We start from the raw sequence: 23,146 nt of genomic DNA, 5'->3' as shown, positions 1-23,146 counted from the left end.
TACTGACAGGTAGGGTGTGGGGTGGAGGTGGGGTGAGCAGTAGCTGTGCACGGCTGCATTGCTGTTCTGTCAAAGCCTATTTCCTACTAAAAAGTACCACTGGAAACTTCTCCTTTCCCTGTTTATTACCCATAGAAGTATTTTAGTATTTGAGTCTCTTAAGTTTAGCCCTAGTAAAAGATAAGGAGGATGACTTGGAAATGACTGAGAGGCATCTCTAAAAGCATGCCTCTAATGCTTTTCAGTGGTAGATCTAAATTCAGTTGTATAATTATTGCTGCAATTATTACAATTATATATTTTATTAGCTTAGAAAATAACTTAATGTGTTGATATTTAAGTAAGCACTTTTATTTGCTTAATCTTTATTCATTAATGTAGATTTAAAAATAGGCTTTTCTTTAGAATTTCTGCCAGAAAACTGACGGTGGATAGAGGGTGACTTCAGAGTCAGCTGATGAATTTAGGAGAATTAGGTGGTCCAGCGCACCATGGAGAGGAAAATGTCACGTTAAAAAGCCCAGACTCAGTTCTCTCATTAATATGAAGAAGTTTCTCTTTCATTTTTAGGTTGGTGTAAGTGGATAGTCAGTCAGCAATTGCTGAGATGCTGTGCAATATGGTAAAGCTGCACATTACTGCTTTAAAGCCCTCTGCTGGCTTTTGTACCAGTCAGCAGTACACGTTTGTCAGGTGCTTTAGCAGATGGATTTGGAACGGGCATGTCTGTTAGCATTTGGTGAACAAGGTTTTGTACAGTATATAGCAGGTTTTTTTTTTTTTTTTTTTTTTTTTCCATATGCATGTTTTAAATAATACAGGATGTTGTCATTCAAGAGCAGCCTGTATTACTTCTATGACGAGGTGTGATGAAATCCTGTCTCTAGCGAGCAGGTTGATACACGCAAGTTTTAGACACCGAGCTAACAACTTTTTATTCCACTTCTGAAAACACTCAAAAACAAGTGATGGGATATAGATGTGCGTGCATGAAAACACTGCTGCGGAAATATACTGCTTTTCTTCCTGGAGTCGTTGTGCTATGGGAGGCAGCAAACCTGCGTAACACACCTTTGGTGGTAGCGCCTCTCTCCTACGTTGCCGTACATCACATTTCAAAAAGAAATCGGGTGCCCACTTCTAAGAGTTAAAAATACTGGTGGTTTGTGTTTTTAATAATTAGTCCCTGTTACCTAAAGCGTATAGGTAAGTGGGTGCTAAGATGGTAAGAGCTGGGGTTTATCTTGCAATGTTCTGTTTCAAAATTTTTTAGAGCCACATGATTGACTTTACTGACCTTTGGATCAGACTACTTCAAATTAAGAACAAACCGCTTAGTTGACTTGCAGAGTCAAACTTCTGAAGTAGATTTCCCCAAGCTGGTTCTTTGCTTCTAAATGAAAGGATTTGGATTTTGAGGCAAGGCCAAGTCCTTCAAATATATCCATAGCAAAAAATAGACATTGATCACAACAATCAAATATGGATTCATTTGATTAATTGACTGTGGCAAGTAACTTGAATGGAAATATAACTGTGGATGATTGTGATATGCTCTATTTAACATACTCAAATACTGTTTTTACTTTCAGGGAGAAAGACCTCAATGCAAAGTTTATTATTTCAATGGAAAAAAATAAAACGACAATCACCAACTTGAAGGTGAGTAAACACAATTTAAAGAAGGAAATTCTAACCAAATAGCTGCGAAAATATGGACAAAACAGTGATGCTCATGACCCTATGAAGAGCAGCCCTTAGTTATTAAACCTTCAATTTATCCGTAGAAGCAGTCTTTGAAAATTCCATGAAAATGAACCAAAACCAAAGTGCCTATCACTTGCTATAATATTTTGATGGTGTATTTTAACATTTCTGGTACCAGGAGAAATTACGCATAGCAAATAGATTTTTGCAAGATAGCTTCCAATGACAAATATATGGAAAGGAATTTCAGTGTAGTTTGTTTAGATAGACAGATTCAGATAACTGTGAATATTGCCGAAGTATATTGCTAACTGTCATGTCTTGAGCAAGATGTATATAAGTAGCAGGTATTTTAATTATAGCTTCACACTGAAATGCTGTTCACAGTGCAAAGGTCTCTCTGGATCCTACTAACTACAAGTGTAGGGTAATCCCTTAATATAATCTGCTTTTCATACACAGGATTGATTTAACTAAACATAAATATTGTGACAAGCCTATACTGCTAGGAGCAATACGCTAAAATCCAAAGAATTCCTGCTATGCTGTCTGGTAACACGATTATCGTTACTTACGAACGGGATATATCTACTGCTAATTTTTTCACTGTTAGATAAACAGATTTACTGTCTGTAGCCTGATGTTAAATTAGCATTTGGATTAGTTACTATAAAATGTCTTTAATTATTTCATCAGCATGTATTGTATCAGCTCTTTATTTATTTTTTAATAGATACCAGAGGGTGGTACTGGAGACACAGGAAGAGAAAGAACTAAGACATTTACCTATGATTTTTCCTATTTCTCAGCAGACAGTAAAAGTCCCAGCTTTGTTTGTCAAGAAACGGTAGGATTTTTCAATGTTAATAATAATTTTGTTTTCCACTCACTCCCAGTTCCTTTGTGGTGAAAGCATTATTGAAACTTCTTTCCACTGGAAGTACTTCTCCTCTAATTTAGAAATTCCCTAGATGCCTGGGAGTTTGGATTTTGTTTTCTTTTTCTTATCTAACGTTGTAAAGTGCTGTGTTGTCTATTACAGTAGGCTAAATGCCTTCTTTCTGGTTCTCTTGTCTGATGTGTCTTGCAAGGTCAAGCTAGGAAACCTCTGTGGGCTATTTTGTGGGAGGACGCACTAAATTTGTTTTTTAAAAACTTTTTGTAAAAATCACTTTTGAGAAGCAAACATATCTTTAATTCAATTAGACAGAAACATTCTTCTTAGGTAGTGTTTTTGAAGTGTTGTGAGTTGTATTGAAGTGTCTTGAAGTTTTTTTTTTGTTTGATTGTTTGTTTTTGTTTGTTTTTGTTTTTTGTTTTTGTTTTTCCAAAAGACCTGGTACACACTTGAAGAACCTGCTTGAAGGAGATTGTTTCTCCTCTTCCCTTGAGTATTCAGCTTAGGAGAGGACAAAATCACCTTTCTTCCTGCATGCTAAGAATAGAAAATCTAACTTTGAACAATAAGCATAGTTTAGATGAACAGGTTGGCCCTGCCTGACCTTGCATTTCATGTGAGCATTGAACCTCTTTTCTGTTTCACATCCCCAAATACATTTATTGAGTGAAGTTGAAGTGTTCCATTATTGCTATCTTCTCTTTTGGTTTTGTGAAACTTGGGAAATGTAAACTCAAAATGTCAGTCTGTCTTTCCTCTTAAAATAATGCGAGGGTTTGCTGAATATACTGTAAGCCAGTTGACTACATCCCTTTTTGGTATGTACCTTATCTATTCTATAATCCCCAAATTCAGGGATATTAGAGTGGCTACTCCTAACAAGCCTCAGAATAAAAATTATTAAGAAGAAACAATAAAATGTAGTCAATTTTAAATATTTATAGGAACATCAAGCTGTGCTGATATTTCTAATGACTAAGCTGTTTAATAGGGAATTTATACTTGAAATTTCTCTTTAACCATTAGCATAAACAAATGATCATGTTTTTTTCTGAAAACTTCTTAACTTCATAAAGTCAATAGTTAGTACTTAATCTAGACATTAGGTCACATATTCTTAAACTTTATTTCTTGATGATGATTGTTTATTGTTTGTTGCTGTGTGTTCTGAAATATCAAGACGCGTACCTTTATTTGGATATTCATGTAGGAATATCCTAATTGCTTTAGCACTGCTGGAAACTCAGGAAGAAGCATATTTGAACACAAGGTTTGGAACTCTAGTTTCTAGTGAATATCTGAGTAACTTAAGGAAAAACATGCTTATATAGGGATAGTTGCAGCAGCCTTGAGCAAAATATACGTACGTATCTATATTAACATAAGTGTACATTAAAGCTGTGAGCTCTATGGTTCATAGTAGTAGGATGTTAATAAATCCTAAACACAGCCTAGATGTCTATGCTTAGTATTCTGATGTTACAGTGTGTGCCTTGATCCCAACCTGCCTCCTTGATCCTTACAGGCAGGGATGGTAACTTCTCTTGTTCAGTCAGAAAAACAATGTTGTCCCAGTATCAAGTGCTGTGTTAATTACAGCGTATGCAGCACATTGAAAACAAAAGGAATTCTTGAACAATGGGAATGCAGTTTCTAAACAAAAGCTGTACAAGCTATTGTTTCGGTTCTATTATTCATTTCATATTTAATTGGAAGACTTTGTAGTTAAGTTCTTATCAAGTTGCTGCAGAATTTCCAGTTTAGTGCACCAGTGGTGTGGAAGAAGGGCGCCTTTCATTCATGTTCATCTTGCTGTGGAATAAAATTGATCTTGATTGTTGGTAGTGTACTTTGTTCATGACTGTTAATGTTTTTCCATTCGAATGGCAGAGAATTAACACATTAAAGTCTGTCTAATATTATGTACCTCATTAATATGTCTTGTAGATGTAAAATATGCTTTAGAATTCAGAAATTAGAGTGGGAGTGGCAATTTACCATCAAGCTACTTAGTTTGTATTCATGGAAGAGAAACGATTGATGAGCTTACTGACCTTCTGTGACAAAACAGTATCTCAGTGGTTTGATCCTGATGAAATCCCATCCTAACAATGTATTTTCCTCTGACCTGTATGTTAAGTCTGTGTTCAGACAGCTGTGTAGAATTGACTATCCTCAAATTTCTTTGCAAGGTATATGCAAATTTTTAAAAGGGAAAATACATAAAGCTGACCAGATAGATGTGGCTCCGATTTAAAATTGGCTGGAATGATGAGAAAGAAACCACCCTGAAAAGGTTTCCAGAGGCTTAGAAAGGAGGAAGGAGGCTTTTTCTCATGATACAGCAAGAAGGAAGAAAGTAGTGCTAGTTTTCTGGATAGATATGGATAAAAATAGTGATACACATTTTCATAAAGCCTCCTATTGACGGCCCACAGACACTTTTAAAAAAAGGAAACATTTCAGTTTTTGCTGTGAGTATAGGATGTGTAGGGAGAAGCGTTTGGGGAATAAGGATCTTACACCTCTGTGACTACAGGAAGACAGTTAATGCACAGCCTGTGCATCCTGGAGGAATTGTGGCTAGACCCAGACAGTGCTGCAGGACAAAAATGCAGATGGGAATTTCAGGAAAGCTGCAGTCAAAACAGTAGTGCATAAAGACATGGTCCAGATGGTGAAGTAAAAACTTGGACATAGAGAAAAGGGAAAAACTGAAAAGTCAATGTAGCTGGTACTCAGGAGGGAGAACTCTACTGAGTAGCTACTTTTCAAATGACAAGAGAAAGGGAAATTGTGCCCTGGCTGATCCTTGTACTCTTTCTCTTTGACAAGTATAACTGATTACAGCATTGTGTAGTCTCTTTGCTCGAGGGAAGGTCAAGTTAAGTATTCTATAGGCACCCTTGCAACTGAGCATTAATAATTAAAGGAACTACCTGGCGTTCCTCCATGAGGAGTGGCATAATTATAGCATGTGTGCATGTACGCTATCCTTTATTAATAAGGACTTGGACACCTTGGTTGATTTATACCACATATACTGAGGAGCAGTAGCTAAAATGCGTGGAAGCTATAGAGGAATCTGAGATTTTTCTGAAAATCATTTATGAATTAGGAGACACATATCCATGTTTTCATTGAGGGAGAAGTTGCACCAAGTGTTACTTGGGCCAGTGTGGGCTTGCACAGAAATGAGGGGTAATGACAGTGAAAGGCCAGGTATATGGGGGTGGGGGGGAACTGGAGGCAGTACTGTGGAGGAAGGTGGTGAAGGCATCTAGTGAGAGCTGAATTTACTGGGTGAGAATAGACCGACCCATATTATGTGATGGGGAGGATGGAGCATTATCTGTTTCAGACATAAATGCTGGGGGTAAAAGAGAAAAAGGATTACTTAACATGATAAAAACACGCTTCCTTATTTGCCGAAGTCTAAATTAGAACAACAATCAAAAGCCAGTTAGAAAATTAGCGGCCATTTTCTTCTTAAACTTAGTTAAAATGTGCAAAAAAGAACCCCACCCCAAAGTACTGACAGGATCATTGAAACATTTCCTTTCGAGACCATGGCAGATATTTATAGGTCATGCAGAATTGGCAAAGATGCTAAAAGTAAGTAGATATTAACAGTAAGGAAAATGGAATGAAGCATCTGAGATGAGCTTAAAAAAATGGACCTATAGAAAGGAGGAGTGTTTTTTATTACTTCTGCATGTCGAGGAGATGTCTGATAGAAAAAACAAGTAGGAAATACAGTGTTGTGCTGTTGTAAACTAAATACAATAAAATTTAGCTATTTTATTAGAAGCACTTATTTTCAGTCATAGTAAATATTGCTGGTTGTTGGCAATAGTTTATAACATGGTACTTCAATATTATTGTTTAATATTTGTTATGCTGGGCTGATAACAACTTTTTTCCCCAAAGCTTCTGTGGTCTTCAAGAAACTTTATTTGTTTTTAGGTTTTCAAAAATCTTGGTACAGATGTACTTAAATCTGCTTTTGAAGGCTATAATGCTTGTGTTTTTGCATATGGACAAACTGGATCTGGGAAGTCCTACACCATGATGGGAAATGTGGTATGTATATTTTGCAAATGTGCATCTTTATTCTGTAGCAACGCATTAAAATTGTGCTATTGCAAGTGTATGCATTTATGTTATTACTATCACCAATCCACTCAGTAAACTACTGGTTTCCCTTGTATCGTAATTTCTAGTAGTAGTCAGAGGTTTTAGAAGCTCTTTTTCTTCTACACGTAGATGTTTACAGGTGGAAGAAGTATATTTAAGGGATGCTTTGTTATATTGGACAAATAACAATCATTTACATTTCAAATGCTACCATTGATTTTCAATGTCCAAAACCAGATACTGATTTTGAGTAAGTGAATGATCAGCTTTCTGAAGAGATCTGCATTTTAGACCTCTTTTGAAGGGTTAGAAGATTGAAACAGGTCCTTGACCCTAATTTCAAAAAGGGTATCAGGTAGGGAGTAGAAACTGGGGATGAGTTTGACTCGATATGCTGACTTTGATTTTAAGGATTTCATCCTGCTTAGCACTGCAGTAAAGACCCTGGAAAAGGCAAGGTGTGATAGGAGGGATATTGGGCATTTTTTGAATAAAGAAGTAGTTTCTTGCAGCTTCCTCCATGATTGCCCGAGGACACAAGGAACTGATAAAACTGTTGGGAGTGGAGCAATTTAAAGGGCCGACTGATGAAGCCTGTTTGCAAGGCAACTTCTATGGCTTTCATTCTCCTGTAATCCTTGGTAAAAATACAACAGGTCTGTTCCCAGCAGAGTTGAAAAGGGGAATATTGCCTCTTGTCCTTCGTTAGATTACTCTTTGGAAATGCAGTGAGATTGGCCACCTTGCACCTCCTTGAGTTTAGGATAGTAAATTATCTGTAAATATTTCTCTTGCAGTTGTCAAAGAATAAGTAGCTTTATATTCAGCTTCAGCATGGTGAACAGAACAGAGTTTTGTAACCAGAAAAGATCTTATGACCTAGATGTGGATTTCTGTTTCAGAATTTTTTTGTAAGTGACATTTTTATGAGACTGCCTGACTATATGTAATGACCATAATCATCAAGACATTTTGCAAATGAATAGGTACTGAAGTTTGTTTGACATTATTCAATAATAAAGGTCTAATCTTCTTGCCATGATACATAAATACTTTAATCTGGTTTTGTACAGTGCGTGTATAAAATACACTCAGCTGCCAAGTTAAATGCTTTAAAATTGATGGCCCTGTCAGAGACACTACAGTGCTGTAAGAAAACTTGAATTGGAAATAAATTTTCTTTTCCCTATTTCTCCTTAACAAGTACGAATTCTGCTCTCCTTTTGCTTTAAGTATCTGCTCTTCTTGGCTCTGGAAGGCTGCTTCTGCAATACTGTGTGCAGCAACCATTTAGAGAAATATGTGGACCAGTTAGAAGAAGTCTTGAACAGAGATACTGAAATGGTCACAGGTTTATAAAACATGATCTATCAGGAAAGTCTGACTTGCGTATGCTGAAAAAGGAAGGCTGTGGAGGAACAAAAGTCATATAAGATCTGTAAGGCTGCTGCAGAATAGAAGGGAATGTTTTTTTTCCCTGTATCTAAGGTAGATGGGAAAGCAGCAATATGCTTAAATTGCTGTGAAGAAGTTTCTGGTTAGATAGCACAGAAGGAAAGTAGGCTTTTAATGAGAAAATTCAGCTCTGGAGTTAACAACTTATTTTGGTTCTACAGGGTTCCATGCCTAGAAACTCTGTAACCCGGAAAAAAAACCTGTCAGGGATGCTGCAGATGTACTTAATCCTGCTGTGGAGCTGTAGGGGGTGAAAAGGGAGAAAATGTTTAAATTTGTTTCCTAAAAAAGAATATACATTCTGTAAGACGTGCACTTTACTGACAAAGTATTCTGGGAATTATGCGTTCTTCCTTTCTTGCCACTGTATCACTATGGTTGAAGTTACTCAATTAGAGCTAATATTTCCTATTTTAAGACTTTGCAGTTGCTAAATTATGTCAGACACTAATGGCTTGCCTAAAACTTTGTGATGGATATTTCATGTTTTTTTCCTTAAGCCTTAATTAAAACTATTCAAGGGTTTCCAAGCATGAGATGAAGGAAATTTCTTATTTTTTCTCTTCCTACTTTCAAAAAGAAAAAAGGAAGACGTGTGGGGAAATTCCAACACTGCACCCAGAAATTTTAGCTGGAGTAGAGGTTGATTACAAAGGCAACTCTCAAAAATAAGCCTTATTAACGTGTAAATTTATTTTTTAAACAAGGTGCAGTCAGGTGAAGGGCTATGTGTGATTGAAAGAGGGAATAGAAAATTATTTTGAAGAATGAAGGGTGATTTGGGTAGGACAGAGCAGCCATCATTGAGATCTTGGAGGAAAAGGGAAAATGGGGGGGAAAGTGTGTAGTGATTTAAAAAACAAACAACAACAAAAAAACATCACAACAACAAAAAACTGGATGAAGAACCAAGAACCAGTTAGGAATACCATCTGAGCAAAGGAAGTAAGATGAGGAGCTCAGCTGTGGCACTGAAGAAGGTGCTGAGGAAGGATGGGGCCAGTGCAGGAGCAGGCTGGATTGAGCTTGGGCAAAAAGGGTCAGATTTTATTTCTGAAGAGAAACCTTTGCCTGTGCAGCACTTGTCTTGCCAGGATCTGTACAGATGAGTCCACTGGTTTTGTGTTTTCCTGCAGCTAGGTATCTCTAGAATCCCGTCAGGCAAATTTTTTGGGGTGCCTGAAGTGCCTGGGCTCTTTTCACTTGGGATGTTCGTTCTAGTTTGTCCTACTTTGCCTCCTGCCTAATTACAAGGCCACTAACTCTAAGGAAGAATGGTTCTTGCCTCAGCAGTACATCGAATTAGAATTAGTCCATCGCGTCAAATCTCTTCTGCTTTTTTGGACTGGAGGCAAATTGTAGCTGACAGACTGTTTTGTAAGCTACTTCTGGTTGTGTGTCCCTGAGCCCAAAGGTCATCTGTATGTCTGTGCCCTCTCCCATTGTCCCTGGGAGCCAAGTTCACTCATTTCAGCTCTGGAGGGGCATTAGCTGCTGTCTGTCTGAAGTGCTAGGGAGGAGGTGGGCTCAGCAGGTAGGCGGTTATCTACCTGGTGGGACCCAGCCCTGCATGGGGACATGGAAGCTGGGAGCAAGCAGCCACTTGGCAGGTGAAACCAGAGCTGCATGGTAGCTGAAGTGGCAAGAATCCTGTAATGTACTGGCCCTGCCAGTAAAGCATGGCCTGCAGGGATCCGTGTGAAGGGATGAGTTTCTTCAGTTTGCTTTTTTAAACCAAGCACGTTATGCATAAAAAGTCCTTAATTTCAGAGCTGAGCATCCAGAAGGTCAACGCTAAATTTAATTTGTCTGCATCATGAGATGTAGTAGATACAGTTCTAATTTTGTTATTTCATACTAATTTATCCAGAGGTATCTTCTGAGACAGTGGATGGGCTGTGAGCTGGGGATTGGAGGTTTGAGAGAGGGTAGCTCATGAATAAATGAGCAGATGTTGCTGAGTCCATAGTGAAGTGGCATAGATGGAGGAGTTAGAAAAGATACTCTTGAGATAAGGCAGTTCATAGGTTGTGTACAGTCAGTTTTTGCCTTAAGCAGCCAGGGTTATTTGAACTAAGAGAGAAGGGTGACGTATAGCCCAATAGCAAAGAATTGGTCCAATATATACATTGAAACACATGCAAAGATTAAAGTGAATACAGTTGAATAAACAGCAAGACAGTATTTGTGGGGCCGCCCCCCCCCCACTGTTTCTGGATGCTGAAGTGCTCAGCTAGTGATTTGGGATTTTATTTTTCAAAATATATTACATAGGCATGTGTAGCCTTGGGAATAAGAGTTGTTGTTGTTGCAGGGTGATGCTGGCTTAATACCTCGGATTTGTGAAGGATTATTCAGCAAAATAAGTGAAAAAACAAAGCGGAATGAGGCATCCTTTCGAACAGAAGTCAGGTACTTCTTGACACATTAATAGTTTGCTGTTTCATCAAACTTGTTTCATTTAGAACCACTGTGTTTCGCTTATCTCTGAGAAAAGTATGCTTCTCTGATAACTTTCCATGCTTGGCCTCAGTCCTATAATTGATTTTTGTTGGCAGTCATAGTCCAAATGCGCAGTACTTCAATCTACAACTGTATATTTTGCTTTATTTACATGGTAGTGAGAATGCCTTTGCTATTAGAGGGCATATTTCTTATTTTACCTTTTTATTTAAGGCTGTCATTAGTTGTTCTTGATCTTGCTAATGCGCATTCCCTTTCTATTTCTTGTTCTACTTGTTTTTTTTCCTCATGATACAAGTACACTGTAGTCGTTACTATGTTAAGTGATTTTGAATCTTAACTTTGGATTTGCTTCTCCAGGCATCTCATCTAGCTTTCAAGCAACCTTAACATGGCTTTCCTTGAAAGAATCTTGAATAAGCCAGTGGTTTTCTGACCTTTTTCTTTCAGCTATTTGGAAATTTATAATGAACGTGTGAGAGATCTTCTCAGACGGAAGTCATCAAAAACGACTAATTTACGAATACGAGAACATCCAAAAGAAGGGCCGTATGTTGAGGGTAAAAACCCTTTCAGTGTTTTGCACTGAATATTTTATTACCTTTATATAATTTAAAGTGTTAGATCTAATTGCATAAGGCTTTTTTTCTTCTACAATATAGATGATGATGGATACAGAACTTTGATATAAAACCAATAAAGGAGAATAGCCTGTCATTTTCTATCCCCACCTGCTTTCCAAATTCTAAAATTATTACACCTGTACAGTTTTTATCTGTAAAGTATAACATTTTAAATAATGCTAATAAATGCAATTAGTTTTAAGAATTTGTTGAAAGTCATTTACAAAGCTAATCTTTGAGATGGAAAGAACTAATCTAATTGTCTTAATCCATCTTCTGCAAGGGAAAGATTCCTGTCTCTTGAGAGATTATGCTTATGCACTGAATACTTTAGTAAGATTGCATAATTTTTTCTTACTTTGCTGTAGCTGTGTAAGTTCTCCATTGTTCACACAAGGCCACGTTCCTTTCCTTAAGAGTGGTAAAAACAAGTATAACAATAAACACTGTAATTGCATCAATGCTTTATAAAAGTGATAGTAATCCTGCTGTACCTAGATTCCTACCTGAATCCTTTTGTAAAGAAAGTCAAGTGCATGTATGAGCATAGTATAACACCCTCCTTCTCTTTAGATTTGTCTAAACACTTAGTGCAAAATTATGCTGATGTAGAGGAACTGATGGATGCAGGAAATATGAACAGAACTACAGCAGCAACTGGGATGAATGATGTCAGTAGCAGGTCTCATGCCATTTTCACAATCAACTTCACTCAGGTAAAATAACCATATGTTAACGTACTTGAATTCAGTAACTCATATGATAATTAAAAAATACAATTTTCAAATCAGCAAGTATGGGTAGGTGATGGCTGTATGTTGTCTTCTGACAGGGGAAGTTAAAAGTGTGAAAATAAAGTTCTGAGAATTGGAAATATCTTTATCAGTGATCATACACAAAATTTACCGTGCAATATGATTACTTTGACATTTAATAGATCTTGTGGCAATTTGGCTAGGAAATTCAGGCTAAATAACACTGAACAGTTAAGGCACATTTCATGACACTGCTGTGACAGGAGATGCGGCTGAGGAGAATGTTCTGGGTGATGTCAGCAAGAGTTGGGCATGAGCTGCTTTTTATGTTTTTATGCTGTGATGTTATCCAAGGTTTACAAAAAAAAAAAAAAAACACATTCCTGTATCTATGACCAAAATCAGAGCAGAATTGTTTTTTGAGCGTTTTCTTGCTGACTCTTCCTCCGTTACTGTTGGAAACCTATTTATATACCTTGATTTACTGATGGAATGATGGAGAGACTGATCGAATATTTTCAGAGCATAGGGATATTTTTGTTTATATTTTACGTTTATATACTCTTTCTAATGGTACCTGTTCTTTGTCATTGTTTTGGGGAGGGGTTGGGGAGCTTTTTAGACAGTCCATGTGTAACTTGCTGGGGGAAGGTAGCATAGAGATGGTTTGCTCTCCTGATGGAACTTTCTATGTCTCCACCCCAAAGCAAACACACGCAAAGGTGGTATGTACTAACTGTTCACTAATGATGAATTGCTCATCACAAAGCTTATAGAAGAGGGTGAGAGGCAGACAGCAATATTTAAAGCTTTTTGCTTTACTATTGCATTGTAAAATAAGTCTGAATCAATCTATACAAATTAAGATAAAAATTGGTTGGAAGCCTCAGTTAAAAATCATAGTGTAAAACTGCAATTGCTACTTACTTGAACTTGGAGACATGGGGACAACGTGGATGTAGGTGTATCTGTGTGTGGAACGTGTAACTTTAAATGTTAGTTGAAAGCCGAATAATATGAATGCAGCACAAATGTTTACAGTGCATCAGGTAAATACCAATTCACAATTGTCATTGCATGTGTATAAATGGCTTGAAAGTTGCAAATATTACACTTTAAAGAAATAGCTACTTGTGTGGGAGTTATGCAGCGATTCATGATCAAATGCCTTTCTGTGGCACCTCTAATACACCTGTCTTCAGATGCTGTGCTAATGTAAACAAGTTAAATCATGACATGAAAAAGGCAATTAAATTGGTTTCAGTAAGATTTCAGAATCTGGTAGCTTAATGCTTTAATTTTTTTTATTTTTTTTTATTTTTTTTAGGCTAAATTTGATTCTGAAATGCCTTGTGAGACTGTTAGCAAGATTCATTTGGTAGATCTTGCTGGAAGTGAGAGAGCAGATGCCACTGGTGCCACAGGGGTTAGATTAAAGGAAGGGGGGAATATTAACAAATCTCTAGTTACTCTGGGAAATGTCATTTCTGCCTTAGGTAAGTCACTGGTCTTTATGCTTGGCTGTTTGGGGTTTTTTAATTGTTAAGTACTGTTCTGCTAATTTACAGTTTTTATTTACACAAATAGTGGCTTAGCACATAGCAGTTATGTATTTTCATAAATGGTATTTTTTTCCTACCCCCGCATCACAGCTGATTTATCTCAGGATGCAACCAATCCTCTTTCAAAGAAGAAACAAGTATTTGTGCCTTACAGAGACTCCGTGTTGACTTGGCTGTTAAAAGATAGCCTCGGAGGAAACTCTAAAACTATAATGATTGCCAGTAAGTGTTTTTAAATTACTTTTTTTGCATCCTGAACAGTTCATGCTTAATAGGATTAGCTGTAAATATTTAGATTCCAGATGCTTCATTAAGGCAGAGCGTTATTTACATGTTTTAATTTCTTTGTTTCTTTCTTTCTTTCTTTCTGAGTATTCTAATAGCACTCTGCTTTTACCTATGCTCTACAGAACATCTCTTGCAGCAGTAAAACTGTAGGTGGTCTCATTGTGTATAAGGGGACCATCTAGTTTGTTCAGTAATGTCATGAGCAATAGAGGGGATGTGTGTCGCCAGAACTTGAGTTTGATTTCCATGCCCAGATCATCTGTGTACATACATCACTGGCTACTTGGTCACAAAAGTAACAAGGCATCCAGGTTGTGTATGTACTGTCATTAGGTATAAATAAAGGTCATCCAAGTGTATGTGCATAACGGTTTGCATCTGCTCTGACATCAGACTCATTGCCATATTCATCTTTAACACATGCACAGTGTAACGATAATCTAATCTGACCAGTTAAGCTTCAAGTACTAGCTATTGTGTCTTATTTGCATTCCAGACAGCTCTGTTACTTGTGATGAATGCTCAAACTGGGATCTAGATCAAGTCTTGTGCCAAGACTTGTACATAAACCTGTCCTCCCCAGGTTGCAAACTTTCATCCCCATTAGAAAAAAAAATATAAAAAGATTTGTGCATCTAGTCAATATTGATGTGTGAATTCATTTTGCCTTTTCAAAGCTGTGTTGTTTTTTGTAGTGTTAGTGGCAGAACAACCTTGTCTCTTTTGACATTCAGTGGATTAGAATGTAATTTTTATTTAACCCACTTTTTGAGGCATACAACATTTTAACTTTTTGTCTAAATTTAATTATTCATGATCAGTCATGTTACAAACTTTTTTACAGCTTTCTTTTACCCATTGGAAGCTCTTTAAGGATCACTTGTTTTAGAAATGCACCTATGGCATAATTGCAGTTTTTTTAGTAAAATGGAATGGGAGTGCCAGTTCCAAAAAAAAAAACAAGTGGGGATATTTGAGGGGTGGATTTGGGATGTCAAAGATGCAAGGTGTGTAGAGACAAGCAGCTCTGAAATTTCTCTTCCTCCCCTGTTCAAGTGAGATGCAGTTTAACTGATCGAATTGTCTTTTGGGAATTGTGAGGGAGCAAAGGTGAGGTAGTAAAATGCAATGGATCAAATTCTGGTTCTTCACATGCTTTGCTATAGGCAAATTCTCTTCTTAGAACTTCTTTTGTTGCATGATTTTGGGGATGTTTTTGGAATCCGTGCTGTTTTCTTTCCTGAGACTGATCATAGCATGAAAAGAGGATCTTGGACCAGATGCTGCTTTGTTCTTCTGGCTGTTCAAGTAATGCTGTGCTGACATGCTTCTTGATGCTTTCTTTCAGTTACACGCTTGACTAACTTGATGTTTTCTGTTGGGAGGGCTGGGAAAGAGAAGTTTTAGAAACACAGTGAGCTTTCAGTGTCTTTACTAATGATTACAGTGCAGAGCTGCTTTTTCAGCTACTTCCCCATCTATTAATGATGCATCTGCTAGGCAGAGCCCTGATGGTTGATCTCGTCTCCAGCAGTAACTCTCCTGATAATGTGGCTGAATCACCTAACAGAGCCTGACAAGCTGTCCAGATATGTTTGGTGTGCCTTTTCTTTAACTAAACACAAAAATGCAGGAAGATCATCTCAAACTCTAGGAAGGGATCTTATAAAAACATGTCCAATTCTGATTTGTCATGTTTCTATAAGATATTGTAACATCCTTTCAAAAAGAAAATAATTGAGTACTGGAAAGGAGACAGTAAATAAAGTAGCAAAGTGAGTAGTGTGAGCTAAGGGAAGTATACTCTGTTGCTAGAGCATCTCTCCCTAATTCAGGCAGTATCTACCACAGAGAGTATTTATTACTGTTGGTAGAATGAGGAAGGACAGAATATTGGTTGCTTAATTATTTTTCAGGCATTTTCATTGCCTGATTCTTCAGGTTTCTTGTTCAGCTGGATCTCTAAGACTTCTGATCTCTTTTTTTTTTTTTTTTCCCTCATCTATTGGGATGCAGTAAGTTATCATTTTTAAATTTTGAACATCTTACATATTAGGAAAATTAATTGCAGGACAGCATTAGCACTTTCATTAAAAATCCATTACGTTTCCTGGTTGAGTTGTCTGCAAAAATCATCCTGGTTTTCCTTGATGCCTCAGCTAAGTTGATAGTTCTGCATGTTGCCAGACACCTGCAGCTCAGAGAACAGGTAGACTTATAAATGAGTGATAGAAGCTCTTCTTCGTTTTTGTTTTCATGTCTGCTTTTTGCATAAATGCTGTTTAATTTCCTTTCAAAACTTGGAGCAAATGTACAGTTTTTACCTGAAATGACTTTTCCATTACATGATTGCATTGATCCTCGACAAAATACTTTCTGGTTTTCTTATTGTTCATGTAGTAATTCATGAGAGCATCTGTAAAGTATTCATACAGGATGTTTACACTTAACATAGAGTTGTAAATATTCAATAGATTGACAACAAGATTGCTTTATAAATCTTGACCTGTATTATTCTAATACAGTGTTTACTTCAGCAAAGTTGTATTGATATGAAAGCAGTGGAGCAAGGTGAAGAGCTGGAACAAATTGTAGCTGCAGTGGTTATGTATTGGTCTCTTCCATGTTAACTTTATCCGACTTTTAAACGATAAGCTAACTTTACTAAATGAAACATATGGTGATGGATAAACTGTTTCTGATTTCATCTCCTTAGCTATTTCACCTGCTGATGTCAATTATGGAGAAACTTTAAGTACACTTCGCTATGCAAATAGAGCCAAAAACATCATCAACAAGCCTACTATTAATGAGGATCCTAACGTCAAACTGATCCGTGAGCTGAGAGCTGAAATAGCCCGATTAAAAGCCTTGCTTGCTCAAGGGAATCAGGTTAGCTTTACTTAAAATTTATGTGTAATTTTCCTTGAGTTATAACATCTATTTCTAGAATGTAATGAGATAATTATCTTTCATTATATTGATTTGAGTAAACAAGCTCTATAAGGCTATGAATGAATATTATTTTCCTGATTGAATCAGTTTCCATATGGCCAGTAGATTTCCTCTTTTAACATAAGGGGGAAAAATTGTCAACCTAATGCTTCTAGTTTTCTCTTAATATAATCAGACCTTGATTGCAGTGTGATGTGGAACAGGTACTCACCACAGCCAAAGGAGACTGAGCAGTAACATTTGCCGTGACTAGTCTGACGGACTGAAGCTGTACTTTAGTATCTTAAAAGTAGCAGAAGGTATTAAGTACCTTAAATACCTAAAATGTCTATAACTCTGCATTTTATATTTAGAAGAATTTGAATGGCATTTGTGTTTGAATGCACGGTACATTAGAAAGCATGTCACATGCTAAACATGTGAAAGTATTTTCAGTGATGGTCTAAGAAAAGATTTATACTTTTTACTTGAACATACTGGAAAAACTCATAGTTAGATTAATGTCTTAGATAAGGGAAGATAAAGAACTGCTGAGGGGCTCTGCCTTCTTAGACTGCTAATTCTTTTCTTCCAGTAAATACCAGGTTCCACTTGTGTGTATGTAATACAGAGCGGAGCAAACATGAACGATATACTAGTAAATCCAAAAAGATAAAAACACAGATTTTAGATATTCTTCTCACTTTTCTGATCTTGATTTGTAAAACTTGCGAAGTTTTATTTGATACCAACTGCTTACTTAACCTTACTGTTCCTGAAGCAACACACGGTGATTATGATAGAGGTTATCATGAACAGAAATAACGTACCCATTACAGACTGCGAGTTCATATGGCCAAGAAATGACAGTGGTTAAAAGCTATATTGTTTTGGGGTTATTTTTATTGTGAGGAGGGATTCTGAACTTGATTGTCTGAACAACCATTGTTTTGTTTTAAAGCATGCTAATTTGGCCTACGCCTGCAGTGTTGAGTCACTGAGCTATTTCATTTAAAGAGCCAGAAAATGCACTGGTGTTCCTATTTTCCCCATGTGCTAGGCAAGCTGACAAAAATAAATAAATAAATAGTGCTGACATAAATGTAAATCTTCCCTAAATCTTAAAGGACAGTGGTTGATTCAAACTTGTGAATAAACTCAAGAAAACTGAGGCATTAGGTTTTATCAGATTTGAAAACTTTTATTACATCAGTAGAGGTTACTGTCATAACTGTCCTGACCAGTATAAAGGATCTGCATACTGGATGATATCTGATGTACTTATGGGGCTGTTCAGAAGGAAGCACAGTTTCTCAGAAATGTCTTGCTTGCTATATATACAGAATGTTGGGTTGCTTCAACAAGGACCTTTTGTTGTGTCTCCTCTTTCCCTACCTGTATTGACCAGCAGAGTTTCTCTTTTGCATAGTGCTATTTCTTGTTCTTCCATCAGTAGTGGCCACCATAAACATGTGCTGCACAAGCCCAGTTAAGCTCAATTCCTCCTCTGTTTTCAGGGTGATGAAACCCAGCTAACAATAAGGAATATGCAATCGCTCAGGCCAGTCATCTCTTCTAAATAATGCGACTTGAGATGGCTAGATTTAATACTTGAGCAAATATGATATGGGAAGACATCTGAAAGGATGCTTTAGATTTATCTCTAGAACTACTGAATTTTGCCTTAGATAGGCTGTGCAATGTGAAATGTCAGTTCAGCACAGACTTGTTTTATGGAAGTTTAACACTTCAGCTAGATTTCATTGTATAAAAGATTCCCTGAAAAATGGGATGGGACCACAGTATGAACCAGGAATAGGTATTGTAGATGATTGAAGCTGAGAGCTTTGCTTTGTTGCAGACAACTAGAAAGCTCTTTGTGGGTTTGAATTACTGTTCTACTTTTGTATTTCTTTTGTATTCCTTAGGAGGGGAAAATGATTTTTTCTTTCCTGGATTGTCTGATCACTTTTATTTTTGAAATAAGTTTTGTTTTAGAGTTAAAAAAGTAGATATAACATAGACCCCTTTGAACATCAAATGCTTTGACCTAGTTCCAAGCAGTAACACAGAGGATATCACAAAATAAATCTGGTTCCATTGTAGGATGTGATAGATGGTTGTGTGGGGAACAGCACAGAACTTGCTTAAGTTAATTGAATTTGTGACGCTTGGTAAAAAGCAAAGTGGTGTTATGTATGCACTATAGAATATAAAAACCTGTATAATTTCTTCTGTAATCTTCCTTTATATTCCCAGAGTACTGTATTGCAAATGCTTCTGTAGATCACTGAAGATACTGGTACCCAAACACTGTGCTGGATTCAGTGTGGGAGGTCATATAACAATGAGTATTGCTTGTGCGTGTTGTAATTTTCCTTTTCTAAGGCCAGTTATCTTTATATATTTTTTAATAAAAGATAAGCAGTAAGATATTTTTTATAGCAAAGTCATAAAATGTAGATACATCATAAATTTCCATGTTTAACAGGAATATAGCTTTAAACTTCAGGAATTACCTGTTACAAACTTGTGTCTGGTTTCTGTGTGTGCATGTGTGTGACAATATGTATACATAGTGAATGAAAACAGTACACCTAAACAGATGATTTGTATTCAGAATATCTGCTCTGACAACATTTTGATTACTTTGTTTATAGTACTTTAAGGTAAAATGGCATACATTGGAGTTCAAAATATTTCATCTTAAATAATGAAAGAAGTTGATCAATTGCATTTCTTTCATTTGATTCTGCCAGAAAATTCTCACCATTTTTCTTTGTTTTTCTAACTTGACACTGTGTGTTTTTTACAATTTTAGATTGCTCTCTTGGATTCTCCGACAGCTTTAAGCATGGAGGAAAAGCTTCAGCAGAATGAAGCAAGGGTAAGTTATATCATAAATCAGTTTGCAAAAATAAAATAAAAAAATAGTCTTGATGCAAATGATAGTCATTTTTATTTTTTTTAATAACATGACTTAATTTTTGCCCACCAACCAGCATTTCCTAGTTTTATTTATTTATTTTTTAAATTATATGTTAACTTGTATCTTTTTTGTCTTAGGAAGGTAAGAGAACAGATTACCACTAAGAACAAATTATGTGTCTTGGGTATTTATATTATAGTTCCCTTTAAGTAATGAAAATATTTGTTCCCTGGCCAGCTTGCCCTATTTTATTAAAAAGAAAGCATGTTTGTAGGTAGAACAGAGAGGGAAAACTGACTGCATTATATTACTAAATCAGACTGACAAAGCATTCAGTGCCTAGAAAATACAATAATTTTTCTTCCAGGGAAATGGTCAACTTGCTCATGCGTTCAAGTACTCAGTAATTTATATTGCACGTTATGTTTTCTGGAAAGTTTCAGTCTTTAAATTTGGAATAGACATGTATAAATATGTTTGGTTTCTAATTAAGTGTCTTTCTGGGGGAGTCTAAGATCTGGGTGGATGTACTTCGTGGTGTGCCTGTGTAATAATCCAGCCCAGTGCAGAAGCTGGGAAGAATTCCCAGACAGTTGAGATTTGTTGATAGGGTCCAAAAGAATATAAATGTAATGGTACTCGGATTTCTTGAATTTGCAATCATTCGCTCTTTATTTTGTCTTTTTGTGTTAATTCTTTTCTGTCTACTTGATTGTTCTTAAAGCTACTACAAACCGTTTAAAAACTAAAAAAAAACACAAAAGTATTACACAGAGTTTGGAAAAAGAGGGAGGAAAGAATTTGGAACCATTCAGCTACATGGTAGTGAAATTATTTACTGGCATATTTACTTTGAATATTGTCAACAACATGCTAAGCAATATATAGCTACAGATGCCTCTGTAAAATAGGGGTTTCTTAGCATGGTTAAATTGTAAGGCTTTCACTGGTGCTGCTCAGACCTTTACAATTAGAGAATCAATGCCTTGCTTTCTGAGAATCCTGTTTTGACTGAAGTAATTGGTGGTATAGTATCTGTTTGCACTTGTTGGGATTCTAGTTGGTAATGCCAATTTTAAAGAAGTGTCGAAGTTCTTTTTTGTGAAATGATTCTTCAAAAATAAACTTCTTGATAAAAATGTGCAACGTGTATTAGTGTGAACTACAGCTACAAAGCAGACTCCAGGCTTCTTCATAAGCCAAGTTTCTTTAGGAATGTATTTTGCAACTCCGTAATATATGCAGGAATCCATACTGTGTTGCATTCAATACTTCACGTAAAACCTACAAAGCACTGATAGGAGCCTTCAAGTTGTAAATATTTTTTTCGTATTAATACAGAGCATTTAAAATGTTTTCAGCTGAATCAGAAGAATTGATGGTAGTTTTAGTAATGTAATATGCTTTTATTTTGTGCACAAACACAAAGCTTTTATCTAAGAGTAGTGAGCAATACGAACTGCTGGGTATATGCTAATTAGAACGTTATTCATGCCCTGACAGTAATCACTGCTTGTCCTGCTCGTAAGTGTTGGTCCTCTGCATGGAAAGTATATTGAGTATATTTTATCTTTTGTCAACCTCATTAGAAGGTTATGTGATTACTATTTAATGCAATTACTACAGCCACAATTACTGAAAAATCTTAGTAAATATTGCAGTGTTTATAGCTTTTTTATAATTGAGTGCAATAATTAATTTGTTTATACAGATCTACAGATTTTATCACCGTATTTAAATGATCTGACAATTACGTGGTGGCTTTCTTTAACGAATTGATTTGTCCTTTTATAAGGACAATTTTGAATAACTTTCTGTTGAATAAAAATTGCTCTGGCATGGTAATTAGACTTATGGTGGACATTCTTCATATTTTCCGTTTTGGTTGTTATTTTTCTGTTTTAACGTTCTGATTACCAGCACTAATAATGCACTGAAAAATGTGTTACTTTTCTCTGTTGAAATTTTGAAATGTAAGTAGAAATGAGATAAATTTCTTTAGTTCTTATTGATTAATTTGCACATGAACTGCAAAGATAGCTCGGGTGGTAGGCTATAGGCTACAAATGGAGAGTTGTTTGGAGGAACATCTGAAGACCCTTTTTTCCCCAGTGGATTTAAATATAAAGTATTAAAGGGGCATAGCCATTGTATTTTTCAGCGTTCTGCATGCAGAAGTGAATTCAGCTTATAAAGGATTGTGTACGTTTTGAAAAGTCTATATATTTAATTCCCACACAGAAATCTGGTGATTTCAGAAAATGGAAGTGTGTGTATGCATGCGTGTGTGTATATATACATATATATTTATATATGTGTGTATACAAACACACGCACACATAAATTTGAGTATGTTTCCAAGTCAGCCAGAGCTTTGAGGCTGATCTGCCTGAAGCACCTTCTATACAGCACCTTCTAAAAATTCAGAAGGGCTTTGAAATGCAAAGAGCCTTTACTGGTGTATATAAGCTATGAGTTGGGCAGCATGGTGAGCAGAAACAGCAGGGCAACACAAGCGTTGATACACAACGTTTTCCTGCCTGTAATGCCTTTGCAAGCAGGTCCTCACTTCAGTGCTGATTTCCTCCGAGCATGTGACTTTTCCGTTGCAGCAAACTTTGCTTTCATTCTCTCCTGAAGGCTGTCTGCTTCTTCCTCTCATGCATGAATGAGGCTGTTTGAGCCAGAACATGCCTAGCTGAGATGTAGGAAAGAAGCTGTCTTCCTGTCATAGTTAAGGGACCATTCTGCTGCAGTACTTTTCAGGACCGACCAGGCAATTTTTGAAATTATTACATTTCTTTGAAAATACCTATAATTATTTGAAGTGGCTATCCCTGTCCTTTGTTTCATTTTATATTATAAAGAAGAGCTTTATAGTTTTCCTTTTTGAGAGAGAAAAATTGTATGGTCACTTAATGCAGGAGTAATAGTTCTCTTTTAAATATTTAAATATTAAACTTGACAATGAATTTCACAAATTTTTGGTACTTGTGTAAGAATTCATTATCAAGAACTTTGGAAAAGATGTGATTTTTCAGATATTTGTTTTCTTTTATAGGTACAAGAACTGACCAAAGAATGGACCAACAAGTGGAACGAAACCCAAAATATTTTGAAAGTAAGGCAAATACATCCTTTTCCAACCTGGCACTTGAACTAATCTTAGAGTTTTTTCCTTAAAAAAAAAAAAAAAAAAAAAAAAAAAAAAAGGTTCCTGTGCTAAGTCACCTTCTTTGGCTTTTTTAATAACACAGAACTTTCTCAGCCTTTTCACTTACTCCATTTTTTTCTTTCTTGAGAACTCCCAAGAGCAAAGATTCAGGCAAGGGGTGGTATTTGCAAGTTAGACTTTACATAATATTAATAAAAAGCACAACTCTGCTTTTTTCAGT

General features: G+C 36.3%; 1 protein-coding gene across 9 annotated transcripts in view; it reads left to right on the top strand.

Annotated features, from left to right (window-relative positions):
- Window positions 1-23,146, top strand: part of KIF16B (kinesin family member 16B) — a 142,744-nt gene that overhangs the window by 13,407 nt on the left and 106,191 nt on the right. For all 9 annotated transcript variants that reach the window (XM_035320233.1, XM_035320230.1, XM_035320232.1 and 6 more), the window contains exons 2-12: window positions 1,593-1,662; window positions 2,441-2,554; window positions 6,572-6,688; window positions 10,512-10,609; window positions 11,111-11,220; window positions 11,857-11,999; window positions 13,366-13,534; window positions 13,691-13,822; window positions 16,605-16,780; window positions 19,644-19,709; window positions 22,813-22,872. In XM_035320233.1, coding sequence (XP_035176124.1) covers window positions 1,593-1,662; window positions 2,441-2,554; window positions 6,572-6,688; window positions 10,512-10,609; window positions 11,111-11,220; window positions 11,857-11,999; window positions 13,366-13,534; window positions 13,691-13,822; window positions 16,605-16,780; window positions 19,644-19,709; window positions 22,813-22,872 — 1,255 coding nt within the window. The remainder of the gene's footprint in view (window positions 1-1,592; window positions 1,663-2,440; window positions 2,555-6,571; window positions 6,689-10,511; window positions 10,610-11,110; window positions 11,221-11,856; window positions 12,000-13,365; window positions 13,535-13,690; window positions 13,823-16,604; window positions 16,781-19,643; window positions 19,710-22,812; window positions 22,873-23,146) is intronic.

Source organism: Oxyura jamaicensis, chromosome 3 (genome assembly GCF_011077185.1).
Source record: "Oxyura jamaicensis isolate SHBP4307 breed ruddy duck chromosome 3, BPBGC_Ojam_1.0, whole genome shotgun sequence".
NCBI lineage: Eukaryota > Metazoa > Chordata > Aves > Anseriformes > Anatidae > Oxyura > Oxyura jamaicensis.
The sequence above is the reverse complement of the archived record's forward strand: the minus strand, read 5'-3'. Positions and strand labels throughout refer to the sequence as shown.